This window comes from Myiozetetes cayanensis, unplaced genomic scaffold, assembly GCF_022539395.1.
Source record: "Myiozetetes cayanensis isolate MyiCay16 unplaced genomic scaffold, myiCay2020 scf20-37, whole genome shotgun sequence".
In the NCBI taxonomy this organism is placed as follows: Eukaryota; Metazoa; Chordata; class Aves; order Passeriformes; family Tyrannidae; genus Myiozetetes; species Myiozetetes cayanensis.
Window position 1 is genome coordinate 4859658 of NW_026087412.1, and position 18005 is coordinate 4877662.

An 18005-nucleotide genomic window follows, 5' to 3' on the forward strand; every position below is an offset into this window, starting at 1 on the left:
GTTTGCAAAATGGAACTTCTGCTGTGCTGAACCCTAAGACTGTAATTTTTTTGTTTGCTTGCATTTCGGTGCAGTTAGCCTTCAAAGCTGAATGTTTTCCTTTTCATTGTAATAAACTGCTTGCTGTTTGTCTCTGGTTTGCATGTGGTACACAAAAGACCCATTTCATGTGTGGTGAGAGATTGTTTGAGGGACTCCAGAGGGTTTTAATGATATTTGTTTGAAATTATGTGAATTAGTTTGTAGGAAAGTTGTTTTTATTTCTTCTCTTTGTTTACATACTTTAAATTAGCTTCTCTGTCATCACTTGTGACTATTTTTTGGGCTTTCTGCTAAGTAGAGAAAGGCTTATTGCAGGCTAGCAGAGTGTTGGGAAATTAAAGATGTGGGAAGTAATAGCATTTAAGTATTATATGTGGCTTCTCTTAACCATCTCCAAAATACCCATTTTGTTTAAAATCCTTTTTCATAAACAAAACTCTGTGAAAGATCCTTCTCTGAGTCAAGTTTCTGTTTCCCCTCAAATTATGCAGGAACAACAGAAGATATTTCTGGCTTTGTTTTGAGATTCTTTAAATTTCAGATTTCCCCTTAAAAAATTAAAAACCCTTGCACTGGGATCTTTTCCTCACAGAAATTCAGGAAGTTTATGTTACAGAGCATATTTTCTTGGTATTTTACCACAGCAGTTTGGAAGGCTTTCAAACCCAGTCCTGAACCCCAGAACTTCAACAGAACATTTCCTGTGAAGTTTCCTTCAAACACACACTCTCCTTTCAGGAGCTGTGGAACAAACCTCTTCTTTCTCTGAAGTTCAGCTTGGCAAAGTGGGCTGGGATTTAGACCACTCTTTCTGCAGCTTCCTAAGAAATGGAGTGGAGGCAGAGTTCTGTCTGGACCATGGGATTGAAATTTGGGCTAGCTAATGTACTGGAATTCTTCTCTGCAATAAACCTGTTCTTTCCAGTGTATGTAGGTTACAGGCTCTTTGGGATGGGATTGTCTCCTGGAATGGGATGTTGATAAGACAGAGCAAGACCCAACACTTATAATTCCTTTCCAAAAGTCCTAGTGTCTTTGGTGATCTGGGGGCTGGTGTGACAGGGTGCAGTCTTATAAAACTTGCAAAATTGCATCCTAGACCTAATTTTCTATTTTTTTCTGTCTTGAAGGCTCAGCTGTCTCAGGTTCTGGAAGAAGTGGGAAACCACAAGCAGAGAGCAGAGATGGTAAGTGTTCCATTTTTGCTTGTTTTTTTTTTTATTTTTTGAACTGTTTCACAGAGCAGTAACATATGCAAAGTTCAGTTCATTTAAACAATGGATCAGTTCCAAATACTCAGAAATTAATACCAAATAAACATTGTAAAAGTTTGTGTTGCTACTGCCAGTCTTGGCACTCCTCCTCTCCATACTCACCTGGAAAAAGTGTTGGATGAGATCTAGTGGCCTGTCTTCCTTTTTTTGGCAATTTCCTTTCTCTTTAGCAATTCTAGATCAGAAGCAAGAATTTAATTTCGTACTGAATTAACTCCTTTCTTTGGGGGCCTTTGGTTCAGTCTCAAGTGTGCAAAGGACAAGCAGATGAGATATCACAGAATTATCAGGAACTATTTCTTTGCAGTATCTTGTTAATTTTCTGCTGGGTTTGTCTATTTTATTGGCACTTTCCTCAAGGACCAAAAAGAACAGAGGCCACAAAACCAGACAGGGAAGTTTATGTGCAGTTTCATGATTGTTGTGTACAATTCTTCATACTCAGGAATAAGTGAGGTGTCAGCATTAAGCAATTTCATGAACCGTTGTTTTTGCTAATGGGTGAATTGTGGGATTCCTGCAACTTTTTCTGGTCATAAGAAAAGCCTGAGCAGTACCCAAGATGTAGAGACTCGTTCTGTAGATGTGATTAATTTTATTACTAATGAAAAAAATAGGCCTGCATCACTGGCAAGTAAGTAGGTGCTAAACAGACATCTGTTCTAAAATCCAAATCATAAACTATGGTTCCAACAGGGATCTTTTTAGACTTGTGCTGAACTCTAGCTGGGCACTGGAGGGCAGGACTGCCGTGCCCCTGCTGTGCTATTAATGGGTTGCCATACGTCTGTTGGTATCTTTTTTTTTTTTTTCAGTTTGTGCCTCTTGCTGTTTCAACATCAGATTTTTCATAATGAGAGCGTTAATTAATTCCGGTTCTGGGGTGGTCTCACATTGTGGGCAAACATTTTTGTATGCCCAGCTGCTTTCTGTGGTGATGCAGGTCACAACTGATACTTCCAAAGAAAACTGAATTAATCCTATTTACCATCTGATCTCATTACGTGCTGCCTTGTTATGGTTTCAAATTCTATACAATCAATTTTGCATCTGGACATATCAGAGGAAAAACTTGCTGTTGTGTTTTTAATGTTCTGATGCTTTGGGGTTTTTTTAAACGTTTCAGAGTTTTTCTTTTGGGCTCATTAAGCCTGGATTTTGAGTTGCTTGTTTGCCTTCAACAATTTGTTGTGTTAAACAATCTAGCAGAGAGCTGGAGAAACTGGAACTTCCAGCGTTAAAGCATTAATTGGTGTTGTGCAACAACCATCAGCAGAGGATAAAGCAGCAGTTGGTGTTCGCTGCCTATTCCCAAGGGTTTCTCTGTGGAAAACTGCAGGTCTTGTGATCTTCCAGTAAAGTTTACATCAACCTCCCATGAACAGGCTGTCTTCTGTGGTGCTTTAGACAATAGATTGCAGATTGTGAGGTGTGGGCTGTATTCAGCAGTTTGAATTTTGTTCAGTAAATACAGGAAAATTGCTTCATAGAGAGGAAGAAGATATTTTCCCCCACCACCTCTTTTTCCCTTTTGAGGGAAAATCTGGCAGTATAGTGCCTTCTTTACACTGGTGGTGGATGATTCTCCTGCATCCCCAGTTGAAATCTCCCTTGTAGGGAAAGTTGTGTCACTCTATGTCTTCTACAGTGTTGAGAGAGACAGAGATATGTCCCCTTTGGGTGGGGCTGTGCTGGAGCTGCCTACCCAAGGGCTCCTGTGGATGTACCATCAGACCCCCTCTCCTCCCTGCCATCCAGCAAAATGTTCTTTATTGGGTTTCCCCCCCACTCCAGATCAGTGTCTCACCTGGATGGCCTTATTTTCGGACTCCTTTAAATGTGACACATCAGCAAAATTATTTGCCTGGTTTGGGTTCCTGGCATCTCACCTTCCTTTTCCTGCCTTCTACCTGTGAGCCTCCAGCCTCAGTTTGATGCTGAGTGTCCGTGGCTGCAGGTGCAGAAGGGCTCCTCCTGCTCTGGGTGCTGACAGATGTGGATATTGCTTTTCATCAGCTCTTCTGCAAACAGCCCTATGGCTCTAAGGGAAATGGAATAAACACCTGTCAGGTGCTATCATACAGTCTTTGGGCTGCTACTGGGAGGAACCTCTGTGCAGGTGACATCTCTGCTGCCACCCTGAAAAGAACTGACAGCTTTGCCACCCTCCCCAGGCGCTGGAAATGAAGGGATGTGCTGTGGGGCTGCTGAACTGGCTGATTGCATCTCACTGAGGAGTTTGATGTCTTCCTTGTGTGCAGTGGGGGCATCTCAGATGCCCTGGTAAATAATTCACTCTTTACATAGCAATATTTAAAAGTAAGATATTTGTGGGATATATCTGATAGGATCATGGCCTCAATAAAACGGGATCTGCAAGCTCTGTGTCCTTGGAGGAGAAGGCCCTGGCTCAGGGAATTGTGTCCCTGGGGACAATATGAAACAAAGAGGACACTGTGCCAGGCTGGGGCACAAGGTCCTGCTAAAGGAAAATGGGATGGACTCACCTCACTGACTGTCACGGATTACTCCCGTCTGGGATTTCATTACTTGTCAACTAAAAGTGAGTGTGCTACTGGAGAAACAAAAAAAAAAAAAAAAAAGAAAAGAAATTTAAACATCTTCAGTTAATTGCAGTTGACAAGACAAAGGCAGTTTGACTTTCCAGTATTAATTAGCAAACCCATACTAATTAGCTTGTATAAGCACAATTCATGCTTCTTTCCCTAAATGCAATTAATATTGCAACTGAAGACGTCTCTGGGCTGTGCTGCTGTATCATTAACATACTTTGCCCTAATTAGACACGGCCAGTAGTGGCTGGAGAAATGAGTTTGTGATTACAGCCATAAAAAATCCTCTAATATTTTATATCCTTCAGGGAACTTGAACCTAGAATTTATTTTTTGATTTAAGAAAAATTACCCTTATCATTGTGCTGTGTAATTAACAACGGAACTTTGATTTTCCTCTCCCTCTAACCCTTCACTTATTTATTTTTCTTTATTCACAGTTTGTGTTCCCACTGTAAGGGAACAGTGCCTGCCCAGTCTTCTGAGAGGTGACACATAACAGAGTCACCACTCTGATAGGGCTCAGATCACTGGGCTGTCTCACAGATCTGTGGGGTTTGTCTCTTTTATTTACTGAATGTTTTCTGTTGTTAATTTTTTTTGGTGCCTAAGCACACTTCTTTCCTGAAATGTTTTCTTATGCATGTGCCCTTTTCTGACAGTTTTATCAGCACTGGAAGTGTTTTCTTTATTGGGGCTGGTGCTCCAATGTCTGTATCTTCAGGATGTGCCAGGAGATGTCTCAGAGAGTTCACACATATGGCTCCCTGTTCTGTAGTCCCAGGATCTTATTTCTTATGCTATGTTAGTTTAGTGCTCTACTGGCCTAAAGCTGAGAGCGAGCTTCACTCACACCAAAATATTATTTGTGGAAAACGCTTTCTTGTTTGTTATATTATTTTTCTTTCCTTCCCTGAGGGAGGGAAGCAGAAGATGTGCTTGTTTTTCTAATTTCCATTTGCCTTTTTCATATCCCTTTATAGGCAGGAGGAGATTGTTTGGCTCAAGGTTGCCATCCAGGCAACAGCTGTGATCTCTGATCTTACTCTTTCTTTCAGTCTGGTTCTGTAGCACGGGGCATTCATGTCAAGATTTCTTTTTCTCCATCATTAATCCCTAAGGGAAGTCAGCTTGGTATTAAAAAAGCATCACCTGTATTTTCTTTGCCCCGAGGTGCCCTGGGTATCTTTTGACTTTCATCTTCAAAAGACAGCTTGGCCCATGTGGGCTCTGAAATCTATAGACTGCTCGTTGGAACAAATTATATTTCACCCTCCAGCAGATTAAAAAGGATGGATATATGAATCAGAAGAATTGCTTAGCAGGGTGGGAGGTAAAGAAGATTTGAAGTCCAAGAATGCAGCTGTCACCAAATGAGTGGCATAAATTGAGTGTCCTTACAGAAGCAATAAAGACACCTTAAAATTAATATAATGAACGCCCCGTGCCTTGAGGAAAAGTGCTGGTTAACCCTCTGCAGAGAACAGGAGACCTTTATTTAGGAGCAGCAGGTCAGCAATAGTTAAAGAACCAAATCATGTGTTCAGTCTGATGAAATCATAATGTTTAGGATTAACTTAAATGTCAGTGAGTGCCTACACTGATGGTTATCAGAGGAAGAAATGGAGACAGTGTGTGAAGAAAATAAACTCAGAGGAGAGTGTGTGAAGGAAATAAACTCAGAGAACACTGTGCATGATGTAGTTGGGAACTAGCTGTTGACTGGAAGGCAACATGGAAAAATTATTACCATAATTTTAATTTGCAGGTAATAACGATGATAATAGGAAAAATGTGAACTGTAATATAGAAAGACCTGCCCTGGATAACCGGCCAATAGAACTCATTTAATTCTTGTTTAAGAGTTATTAAACATAAAGCAAGAAATACAACAGACCAGGCATAAGAACAAAAGTGGTGTTCATTAGTGGAAATGTAAATTCTCTGTATTGTCTATAATAGGAAGGCAATTAAATGTGGGATTAGAGAGCTGAACCATGGTAGTTATAAATAAAAATGAAGCTTTGCTGGAACATACATAGAACCAACAGGTTGGGAGGGGAAGGAGTCAACCAACTGGTGCAGGAGGCCTCCATCTATCAAAAGTGTATTTCATAACTTCTGAATTGATTTAGCAGATCTCTTTCCCATGGGACAGACTTTATCCTAACACCTGGTGTGAGGCTAGCAAACCCAAGACAGATGAGCAGCGTGGCACTCAGTTGAGGAGCAGGGTGAATAGTTTTAGTAAGGCAATCTTAGGGAAATATCCAGTTCTCAAATCAGATTGAAAAACATGAATCTGGTTATAAAGAGACAGCAAAAGAAGTTAATCCAGAATGAAATGATATAGTAACAGAAGACTGGAAGAGGACTTTTAGATCATAAAGTCCAGTCCTTCAGTAACTGAGGCAATTGCAGCATATATCTCCGTTCATAAATTTATCAAGCTTGTCTTGAAACTGCTTTGGTTGTTTGTACCATTACTGTCATTGAAAGACTGCTCTGACAGCTGAAATCTTCCCAGTTCCAACTGAAAATATATGTGCAGTTAATATCCATTTTTTTCTTGTGCTAATGTTCTCCTTAAACTGCAGTGACTGTTCTTCCTCCCTCATATTTATGCTGAGACATATTTATAGAGAACAATTGTTCTCTCCCAGCCTTTCATTTGTCTAGGTTAAACAAATCAAGCTCTTGCAGTCTTCTCTTAAAACAGGCTCTTCAGGCTCCTCATGAATCCTGCAGCTTTCTTTAAATCTCTCCCTGTTTTTCTGTGTCTCCTTTGAAGATGAGTCACATCATTCCAGGTGATGTTCCAGCAGTACCTTATACAAAAGTATCTTCTACAGAAGCATGGGATACAGGCAGGTACCTCTTCCATCTGTGATGGAAGGGCTGAGCTGTATCCAGGATATCACTCATTTCCACTGCCACGTGGCACTGATGTTCTTCATCCTGGGATCAGTTTATCTACCCCACTCTTTGTCCTCCTCTCTAGTTTCTGATGGAGGAAGACTCAGTTTGTAGGAGAGGTTCCAGCTGTCGTGTGACTTGCACTATGACAGTTCAATTCTGTGCTGTTCCTTCACTTTTGTGAAGCTTCCTCTTTCTGATCAGTTTATGCCCCTCTGTGATAAAGCCTTCCTGCTCTGTGCTGTCAGGAACTGTGCTCATGCATTTATATTTTTTGACCCAAGCTCTTCAGTGAATTATGTTTACTTCAAATATGTCTGAGACATCTTCTCTGTCAGGTAGTTTGACTTCAACAGAACCTTTAGTTCCTTATTTGTTGTGCATATACTTCACAGTGTTTGTATTGTTCTTCACTGTATTGTATGATCCTGTTAATTCAGAATGGGAGTTGGAATTCCCATTAACAATCCTGTTAATTCAGAATGGAAGAGGGGGCTGAGTGTACAGGAGTCACTGATGCCCTATTTTAAATTTTCTCCCTATGTTTTTACTATGGAGCTTTGGTTCTGAAGGTGGAGTGAACCCTAAACAGTGGGATGGGAGTACTCAGAGTTACTCTTCTCCTTTCTCCTTTCTTAGAGAGCTCTCTCTCAGTGCCTGTTGTAAACAAGTACATTAAAACAGGTCCTTGCTATTCCCCACTGTGTAGGAATACAGTGAGCTCTGAGGAACAGGCAGGATTATTTTTTCCCCCTCTCTTAGCATAGGGAATGATAAATGGCCTCGGATGGTGTTGCACCTGCTGTACATTCCCTCTTGGAAAATTCACGTTCACCACATAAAACTGTGGCACCATCAGAAGCATCTGTTGCATGTGACTATGGGCAAAGCAGTGTGGAGGAAGCTTTGGAATTCTGGTGGATGAATGCTGACAAACTGCCTGTAAACTGGAGAGGTGACCAGCACATCACACTTCTGCACATTAGTATTTCAGTGCTATTTTAATTAGGTTAGAAGAAGAGACTTAGTGAGTCAATTCTTGTGGTTTATCTCTGTTTTAAAAGTCTAACCGGGCACATGGGATCAAAAAGTACATTCCCTTCAAATTAAAAAGAAATAAACGGTCTGTTTAAAAGTCCCATTACCCAAATGAACCTGCTGCTGGATCCATTAACGTGAAAGTTTTATGGAACTCAGCAGCACCGACTGGTTTCAGCAGGACTGTTTTCATTTGCTGTTCGAAGGCGGTAAGAGCTGACATGGGGTTAGGGCTGTCAGAAGGAAGAAACGTGGCTACCTGAAGTGGAGAGCTGCCTTATTGCTGCTCCTCCCTCTGGCTCCCTGTGGGACAGGTACTGATGGATTTTGAGGACTGGTCTGACCCAAACCTGAACAGCAATTTCAGCTCAGATGGGACGCACTGACATTGATCCCACTCCCAGCCCATCATTTGGAGTACCCCTAAAACCCAGCAAGGACTGGGGACATGGAGCATTTTCCTGTGCAGAGGATGGTGCTCTGCTACAGCTGGAGTGGTCCTTGTCAGTGTTACTCTTGTCACTAAAATCTGAATTACACTGAGTTACTTAATTGAATGAGAATGGAATAGGGATATCATCAGAGGCTTTATTATGGTAGGCACAGCCTTGAGACACAAAAGACATATTTAATAGTCAAGAGAGTATTGTGTTTTTCTGGCTCCATTCATCTTCAGAGAACCTGTTAAGAAGTTTATGGGCTACCTCAGACTCACATGGTTCAATTTAGTTGAGATAAAATTTCCTGGAGAGTGCAGGGGCTCCGTGTTATGTTCAGCACTTTGAGAAAGCCAGGTCAGAGGTCCAGGATACCTCTTGGATTCCAGCATTTCTGATCTTTTAGCTTGCCTAAAAGGCAGCTTGGAGAAGCTGTAGAAGCAACATATGCTTCCAGTACATGTCCAGGGAGAGGGAAAGAAAGACTTGGAGCTGTTGAACAGTAGTAATTCATTTCAAGCAGTAATTTATTTCCAACTTCCATGTGACAAGGATAGAGACTGCTTTCCTTCTGTTTTCACAGTCCTGGGAAGTCTTACATGCATCAGAAAAGGACCATCCTGAGAGATCTGATCCAAGAAATCCAATTCTGTAGGCACAGTTTGTCCTGAACATGAAGAGGGATGTGAAGCTCTGTAGCTATGGGATCTTGGGGGGCATCAAGGGCATGTTCAGAGGATGTGCCTGCAGATCAAAGGTTACTGGATACTTTTCTACTTGCCTGGGGCTGGCTTTGTGTGTACAAAAAGGGAGATAAAGGCTTTAAAAAAATGAAGTTTCAAGACTTACTCCTTATATTGACAGCTTAATCAGCTTGCTGCATTATTTGCTTCCGATCTTATTGTGTCTCAGTGCCTTTAGAAGAGCTCGTTCCCAGTGTTTCTTGCCTTTGGCTGATGGATGCTGGGGATAGGTAGTAACCATGGCAGGCTGGGGTCTTTCAGGGCAGCAGAGTCCTCCAGCATGAGCTGCAAAACCCAATTTATCCACAGGGACGAGAGGATCATAGAGCAGAATTTTTCCTGTGACCTCTTGGTAAATAATGAATGGCAGAGCCCTGCCTCGTTGGAATCGCTTAATTGAGGCTGACAACTCTTTGTTGTATTACAGGATCCAGCTTGTCAGGAGAATTTTAACTTATTTATGAATATTTCATTAACCTCTAAAGACTGGCTGTATAAAACCGAGCTCCTGCCAGGCCCTGTCCTGTTGATGCTGTGTTCAGTGCTAATGTCATCCCTGCACATCTATCACACCTTCCCTCTGAGCTGGACCTCGGAGTTTATTATTGGTGGCAGCAAGAACATGTTCACCAAAGGTTAAAATGCCAGGCTTCTGCTTTGGCACCAGAACTGAACATACGGTATTTGAGAGGGAATTGCTGTTTGCCTTTCGTTCTGTGACTGCTGCTGGCAACTGAAGGGCAGCACAGGCATCATCCTGAGAGGCTGAAAGGGGCAGAGCAGTCTTGGCAGGGCCCTGTAACCTTTAGGTTTTGGCATGAGGAGAGAGATTTCTCACTTTTGACACATTAAAAACACCCTGCTTTTTGTCACAGGTGGACCCCAGGATGGATCATTTAGGTAGGCAGCATTAAACTTGCTCTTTTTAGCCTGCTTTTTGGGCAGGGTTTGGGGAACAAGACTCCTCAAAGGCTCTGCTCCTTCCCTGAAGGCATCTGGGAGGCTCTGTCAGGAGAGCTGCTGCTTTTCCATAGCTGGATCCCTTGCCTCATCCTCCTATTTCCCATCTCTGGGAGTTAAGGAAGCACCTTGAGCAGCAAGCCCTGCTGACCCTCCCTCTCCCCTGCCAAGACATGCCAGAAAACAGTGCTCCCAGCTGTAGTGAACTGCAAAATTGGGCTGGAGCTGCAGTGGGAGCGAGAGAGCTGTTCCTAAAAGCGTGTCGAAGTACAGGCTGTGTGTTGTTCCATGTGAGTCAGAGAAAGAAGATTAAGTTCAATTTTCAAGTTTAGCACTCAGTGAAGGCTCCTCTGCTCTCTTGCAGTATTAAGCAGGATTGATTCCACTGTATTCATGTTAGAAAACAAAGGAACAAAAATGGATGTTGGATTCCTCTTTCCCCTTTGATCTTCCTAGGTGCTTGGTAACTACATAGATTCTTCTCTGACTGGTTATTATATGATGATTTTTCAACAAGCAAACTGAAGGGGGGAGTGAGAGGTGGGATTACAAGCTCCTGTTTGATGAGAGTTGTTGAGTGAGTGCTCCGGAAACTCCTCGAGGCTATATTTTCAGGAAACAAGCTGTATTCAGACTTCGTACAAAGGAGGTATGACATCTTTGTAGATTTATTTGTTGCTTTGCCTGTGAATTACAGCTGCTACAAGAGTTGATTCTAGCAAAAAATGCCTACTCCTGCATGAAAGAAACGCCCTGTGTGATGCTCTTCTTGAGAGCAAAGGACTCCATTGCGCCTGTGCCGCGGCCGCACTGGGCAGGGAAGCGGCACATTCAGTCTGGCACCTTGACAGGATCCCTAAAGAGAGTCTTATTCTGTGTTTTGCTGTTCTAACCAGGAGTAATGGGTAGGAGGTGTCAGGCAGTTAAGGCTAATTACTCCAGAGTTTCCTTCTCTCAGTGGACACCAGCTGTTTTGCTCTCCCTGGCTGGGAGGAGCTTTCGGTAGTAATTAAAGGAAACAGTCGTCTACACACTGGTGAAAGTGGTGGAGCGAGGCTGATAACAGCAGAGAGCTCTGAGCTGAATGAACATGGAAATTAGGTGATCCTTCTTCAGAATGAGCTGTTAGAGCAAAGAGAGGGGGTTTGGACGTGAAGCTGTCAAGGTGTTTTGCCCTCACGCAGTGGCGGTGAGGTCTCACAGCAGCGCCTGGGAGCGTGGGCACGGCGGGCTGAGAGGAAGAGATTCCTTGTCTGCTCCTTTCTCGGAGTGAGGGTTGAAATATGTAATTATACTTGAATAAACTCATAGGTTTAAATTAACATCTCCAGTTCCCTTGCTTGGTGTGTTTCTTGCACAAGACGTTTGCTCCTCTTCCCTATGAACTTTGCAGGGTTGTTCACGTTGAGCTCTGAGGCAGCTTCCATCCTGCTGAAACGTCCTGTAGTGTTCATTTCCAAACTCAAGTCTTGCACCCATTCCAAGCTACCAAAAAGAAATAAGTACAGCATATAGTGGGGGACAAAGATGAAGACAAAACTATTGTTACCCACGTGATGACTGGTGTTGCACTGTTGGCATGGGGGCTGCGCTGGGGCCCAGGGCAGTTGCCTCCAGATGTGCTGTAGCACCAGCAGAGCATCTGTCCTCAAAACAGAGGAATGGGCTCCCTCCAGAGCAGCTGTGGGTTTTGTGTATTCACCATATAATTCCCCACTTGTGAAAAAAGAATCATAGAACGGTTTGGGTTGGAAGGGACCTTGAAGATCATCTTGTTCCACCTCCACCACCCATGCCCCCTTGATCATGTTGCAGGGGCAGGATACAAAGATCACAGAATATTCTGAGTTGGAAGTGACCCACAGGGATCATCAAGTCCAACTCTTAAGTGAATGGCACATAAAAGGATTGCACCCACAATCTTGGGGCTATTAACACCAGGCTCTAACCAGCTGAGCTAATCTTGAAGCAGATGAACCAAGGGGGGTGGGTGAGTGGGGAAAATCAGCATCTGGTGGTGTTGGGATGTGACAAGGTATTAGAGAGGGGCAGGAGGCTGAGTCTTGGGGTAAGGGTGTGTTTGGGGAAGATATTGTTGGATGGGCTGCGCAGGAGGAGGCTGGGGTTTTGGAGGGTGTGATGAGAGTTCCTTCTTTACACGCTTACAAGTGGGCAGGCAGCTCAGCCTCGTGGTTGATGCTGCTCGTACAGGAGTGTGGTAATTTTGAGACCCCTGTGGCATTTGCCTTATTTTGCAGAACAAACTGTTTTCCAGTAATAGCCTGTACCACTGTGATTACACATGGAAACCCTGGGGTAACTGGTTTAAACAGGGTGTCTGTGCATTCTTCCTCTTGTTCCTTTGCAGAAGGGCTGAGTTTGGCTCACTGAGCCCGTCTGGAGTTTCACCAAGTTGTGCTGGTGCCACACAATGTGGAGGGGAGGTGTTGGAAGGAAAGCTGTGAGCTGCCTGCAGATTGGGAATCAGAGGGGAGAGGTGAACGCTCGTTAGGGCTCCCTTGGGATAGATGAATTAGTTAATGACTATGCTGTGCTTTGAAAATGCAAATGCTGTGTCAGAGCTAAGTCTGATTATAATAATCAATCTTCCTTTGGAGAGGGTGCTGGAGATGGGGAGGGATGAGACTGGCACTGAATTTTTAGATTGCAGATCTGCATTTCTCTGCTGTCGTTAAGGAACCCTGACATCACCTGAGAGGTCAGCAGGACTGGGGAGAGGCAAAAGGTGGTGTTGGGAGGAATCACCCATGCCAGGTTCTGGAGAGGCTGAAGTTAATTTTGTAATTTTTTTCCTTATGATTGTCCTGCCTGGAAAGGGAGGGGCTGTTGTCTGCTCCTGTGTGTGAGCTACCCCTGCTAATGGGAAAGACAGAAACTGCCTCATAAGCAGGATCCTCCAGGGATGGGAGAGAGAGGAGGGTGGCTGCTGCAGACGTCCAGTGCTGACAGCTCCTTCTCCCTTGGCACTTTATTCGTTTATAGCAAGCGTTCCCAGTAATTACACCTCTTAATTTAGGAGAGCGAGTGGGAGAAAGGAATATAAATTTGTGTATTAACTTTAGAGATTGGAAATAGGGCAAGCGAACCTTCTCTCTGGGAGATTATATTTGGAAATGAAATAGAATGACATTTGGTATAAACTTGAAAAATTGCTCTCTTTTTACTGCAACAGGAGGAGAAAAGCCACAATCCAGACTGTATTGGAGAGAAGCAGAAGTCAGCATATGTCCATTTCCCAGTGTGCTTGTATCTACAATAATATATATGTATGAGTACATTTTTAGGGAAGGGTTTGCTGAAAGGTTGCTCCTAGCCCTGTCTTCTCAGTGATAAAAGCACAGCAAGTTTGTTACAGATGGTGGAACTCATAGAGACTGGCAACTCTGATCCAGCCAGCCTTTGCCTTTCAAGAGAAAAAAAAAAAAATGTATTTTTTGCTTCAGCCAAGTGGGAAATAGGTAGTTCTAAACCACTTTTTATTGAATATCTGATTTTCTTTGGCTTTTATTGCTTTTGTTTCACAATGGCATCAAGGATTAATTTTCCCAAGAAAATGTACCAACTAATCCCGGGCTGCTTAGCCTGTTTCTAAATGGCAAGTAATACTTTGGTTTGCAAGTGTTGTCCTACTTTTTGAAGAAGAGTAAATTTCACTAAGAAATCTGGTGAGGCTTAGTTCTCCCCATGGATGCTTCTCTGCAGATGTTTTGGGCGAGCAGCCCTCCAGAATGCCAGTGGGATGGGCGTATGGAAGAGGTGGTGCTGCTTTTGCTGACTGGAATGATCTCTGGAAGTTCTCAGCGTGGTGTTTTACTGCCACGTGGTGTTGTGGACACCCAAACTGAACTCCCTGGCGTTCACGTATGTTTGATTTCTGTCCTGATGCTGGATTTATAAGCTTATAGACAACACCAGGCTTGCTGTGCTGCCTTGTAGGAAGAGAGGCAAATAAGATCCTTAGTCACTGCTACATCCTATGGAGAGAAGCACAAATAGCATCGCTGTTGTATCGAGGTCCTGGTTTGCCTGTTCTCAAACCTCGGTGTATGGGTCATACTTGGGGTCCCATCTCTGTCTGTTCTTGTCTATTTTAGGTGTACATTCTTCCTTTCCAAGTTCGCTTGGTTTTCATACACTTGAAATATTTATGTTTTGAAATGGCTTCCTGAATTGTGTTGAGACTTGTAGTCAAACACAACCTCTCAGTTCACCTTTCCACACTGGCTCCGTGCAGTTCAGTTCTATTTATCGCTGCCGTTCAAAATCAGCCCTTTTGCTGAGGAAGGCCTTTCAAAGGATGTTGCATCAGCCCATTGTTAAATAAACCTTTAGACATTTATAATGGATTCAGCATTTCCTGCTTTTTACAGTTCCAAGAATGCTGAATGACGTGCAGACACACTTCATCAGGGTAAGATTGCTGTATCAGCCCCTCACTAAAATGCACTCATTATTCAAATAATAACTGTATGTCTCCAGCATGTGTTCTGTGAAATGTGTGTACATGATGTGGGCGAATAAACCAGCCCCTTTTTCCTCATCATGCAAATCCTACTTTAGCAGTGAGTTGAAATACTTCAGATTTTGAGTCCTTTATTACCCAAAATGATGCACCTGAAGAGAGATTTGATCATTAATTTGGGCAGTGTGTTAAAATTTTCAGAAGTTCCTAAAAGTGGTTGTCGAGGAGGGCTGATTTGTCCTGTGATAAGCCTCATTCTGAAGATGGAGTGTGGACAGCAGTGGGCACTGGGATGCTTTGGAAAGGCTTGTTTCCATCAGTGCTGAAACCCATTGGAGTTGAGTGTGAGGAACAACAGGTCCGTGGCATTGCAGAGACTCAGGGTACTTGGTTTGGAGGGGACAAATATGGGTCAGAAATGACAAATGCCAGAAATATACCAAGAAAATCAGGTCTCTAAAGTCAAGGTTTGTTTCATCTAGCTGTCGGGAGATAGATTTATAATTTTATGTTTCACCTGTCATCTCATGTTTCTCTAAATAATTGCTACAGAAGAGAGAACCGGCAAGGAACATATTTCTTAACCTGCTGTGGGTGTTTATTATGTCATTAACACTTGGAGGAGAACCACCTTCTTGGAATCCTGTCCAGGCAGGTTTAAAAGTAATGCTGAAAGAAGAACGATATTTCATATAATTAAACACTAGAGGAAATTCCATCCGTGCTCTTCCTTCCTCTCTTTCTCATTTGGTAAATAATGATGGCAGTGCTTATTTTGGAAAAAGTATTTGCATTTCATGTTTTGGGGCACTTGCATATTTGTGGAAATGGACATTCTAAAATTAGTCTATATACTGTGTCCTGATCACTTTGTATCGAGAGCAATAAAGCTGGGCTGGAATTCATGCTTATGAAGTGAAAGAGAGTAGAAAAGGTTGAGAATAAATAAGATCGTTTTAGGTTGAGAGCAAGAGATCCCAGTATATTCTGAGAAGAGAACAACACATCCTCAAAACATTAAGTGCCTGTTTTTGTGTTTTATTCACAAGTCATGGGCTCTGATGTTACTCATTATTCTGCCTTATCTAGTGTCAGAAAAACCTTGGATAGCTTCTTAAAAAATTAAAATAATAACTCAGTTTCTTTTCAAGTTGCTAATGTGTTCTGTACAGTGGGGATATTGCTGAAGGTCTGATCCTGGGTGATATTATCCCCGAAGCTCCTGCAGATGTTGTAGGTCCTTAGGTCCCTCTTTGTAGCTTCCAGGATAAGAGTTGCAATGCTGTATTTTGGGACAATGTTCCCTCTCTGCTGTCAGTGTTAGTTAAAGGAACAAGATCAACATAAAAGAGAGCTGAAGGATCCAAGGCTGACCTGGGTCATTTGGTATGGAATGGGGGAATACAGCAGTGAGCTGTAATTTGAGCAGCCCTTTTCCCCTCTCTGCTGGGTAATGGCTTCTCCTCGTTTAATGTATTCAAAGTAATAAAAGTTTAACTCAGCCAGTTCTGTAAAATTATTGATAAAAATTGGAAGAGTTTAGACAGGAATAGTGAGTTGATTCAAAAAGCAGAAAATGCCTGCTGAAAGTGGCATCTGGTGAGCAAGAGAGACCAGGACTGGAAATTAATTGAGGAAATTGGGAATTAAGCAGAGAAAACAGCAGGAGGGGTTTGGCTCTTCCTCTCCTTATCCCTTCCTTGGCACAGATACTGAGAGGACATGCAGACAGGAATGGACAAACTGCCACTGTGGTGAATTGTTTCATGCTCATCACCCAGTCCTGGAGCTATCCTCAGGCTGTGTCAAAGGTAATGATCTCAGGAACCTCCTCACCTCTTAGGCTTCATCAACAGATTCTTTATTTTTTGCTGGGTTTTGCTATTCTCTTCATTCCTATTTTGTGAAGACTCTATTTTCCTGCATTGTGTTATCTTCACAAAAACAGAATTGGATCCCAGCAATAAGCCACTCCATCTCATCTCAACTCATGTTTTTGTCCTGGAGAGGACATAACATTTTTAGTAGCTTCTATGAGATTGGCAGTAAGGGATGTTTTCCTCTAACCTTTGTTAGGGATGAAACCCTAACAATTAAAATAAACAGCATCTTCTGAATGAAAGATTTAATACATTAGCTGTTTTGCTTTCTTTTTTCACAGGTGTTTAGTGAGGTTTGAATAGCAATAATTTCCTGTGGCACAAAGTAGTTTTAATCCTAGTTCTGGGAAGCAGGTCCATGTCAACATCTCACTGCTCGAGCCACTTTCATCTGCAGTGAGATCACTGTGCCCTCCTCTCCCATCTCACCTGGGGCACATCAGATTTTCAGTCCAGGTAGTTTTGGTGCTTGAAAATTGGGAGGACGTAGAAATGACATGAAATGCCCTTACAGTCCGTGTGCCCTTCTTTGCTTGTTCTCCTTCAGCAGCTTATTCTTAGAAACCCAGCAGAATCTCACCCTGCCTCGCTGAGCGTAGCTGGCACTCATTTGTCACCACTGGGCATCAGGCGAGACCTGCGCTGACACCCCACGGCAGCGCTCACTCGAGCTTGTGTGCATTCACTCTCCCGTCTCCTTTGCCCATTACACACTCCATTTTTTCCCTGCCTGTGCAGCCAATAAAGGAGACCCCGAATCACAGCAGATCACTCGCCCACCCCTCTGTGCCTCCTCCCCCGAGGAGGCGGCTGTGATTTATCTGCTCATGCAGGTGAGCAGGTGGCAGCAGGACTCGAGGCTTAGCCAGTGATAAACAACGTACTCACCAGCCCTTCCATCTTCAAATGCTGTCCTCACACACCCCAGAAAGCAGCCCAAAACTGCTAATAGCAAACACATCCAGGCTTCAGCAGGCACGGCAAACAGGAAGCATAATGAGTGTTTTCCTGCTAGAAGAAGGTTGGAATTGAAGCCTGCTCTTCATGCCGGTACCTTTTATTCACATTCCTGGAATTATCTGGTGTGCTTGCTTTATCCCCAGCCATCTGTGATGGGCTGAGCTGGGAGAGATAAGCTCAGTAATCAGAAAATTGAGGGAAGCATTTCTGGCTGTGATAATCTTATCAGGCAACTAATATACATTAACATTTGTACAGCCTGATGATGCAGGTGGGCCTTTGCTTTTTTTTTTTTTATTCCTGGATGTTTTTTGACAGGCAGGGGGAGAATGCAGGGCTTCAGGGTGCCCAGGGGAAATTTGGTTAAAACATCTTTTCGACCCTCTCTCTTGTCTGCTCTGTTCTTGTGGTGTCAGAAAGGGGAGGGAGAATAATCCAACCATTCCTTTTCTGTCTTTCCTGCTAACAGTTCTGCCTTGCTCTGCCTGTCTCTTCTGGTAAGCACGGAAGGGTGAAGAGGCAGTATGTCAGAATTTCAGTTCTGGCTGAGCAGTATGACTGCCTGTGTCAAGATGCTCCTTTTCCTTGTAAAATTGAGGAGCTTCTGCAAGAAGCTTGCACAGGTTTGCCACTGCCATGTGATTTTGCTCTGCAAGTCTAATCCGTGCTGTTGCAGGGAATGGTGAATTAATGGATTAC

At 43.1% G+C, this 18005-nt stretch overlaps 1 protein-coding gene across 2 annotated transcripts in view; it reads left to right on the forward strand.

Annotated features, from left to right (window-relative positions):
• The window catches only part of MAD1L1 (mitotic arrest deficient 1 like 1), a 346820-nt gene that overhangs the window by 166294 nt on the left and 162521 nt on the right, over positions 1–18005 (forward strand). For both annotated transcript variants that reach the window (XM_050317416.1, XM_050317417.1), the window contains one exon: positions 1173–1229. In XM_050317416.1, coding sequence (XP_050173373.1) covers positions 1173–1229 — 57 coding nt within the window. The remainder of the gene's footprint in view (positions 1–1172; positions 1230–18005) is intronic.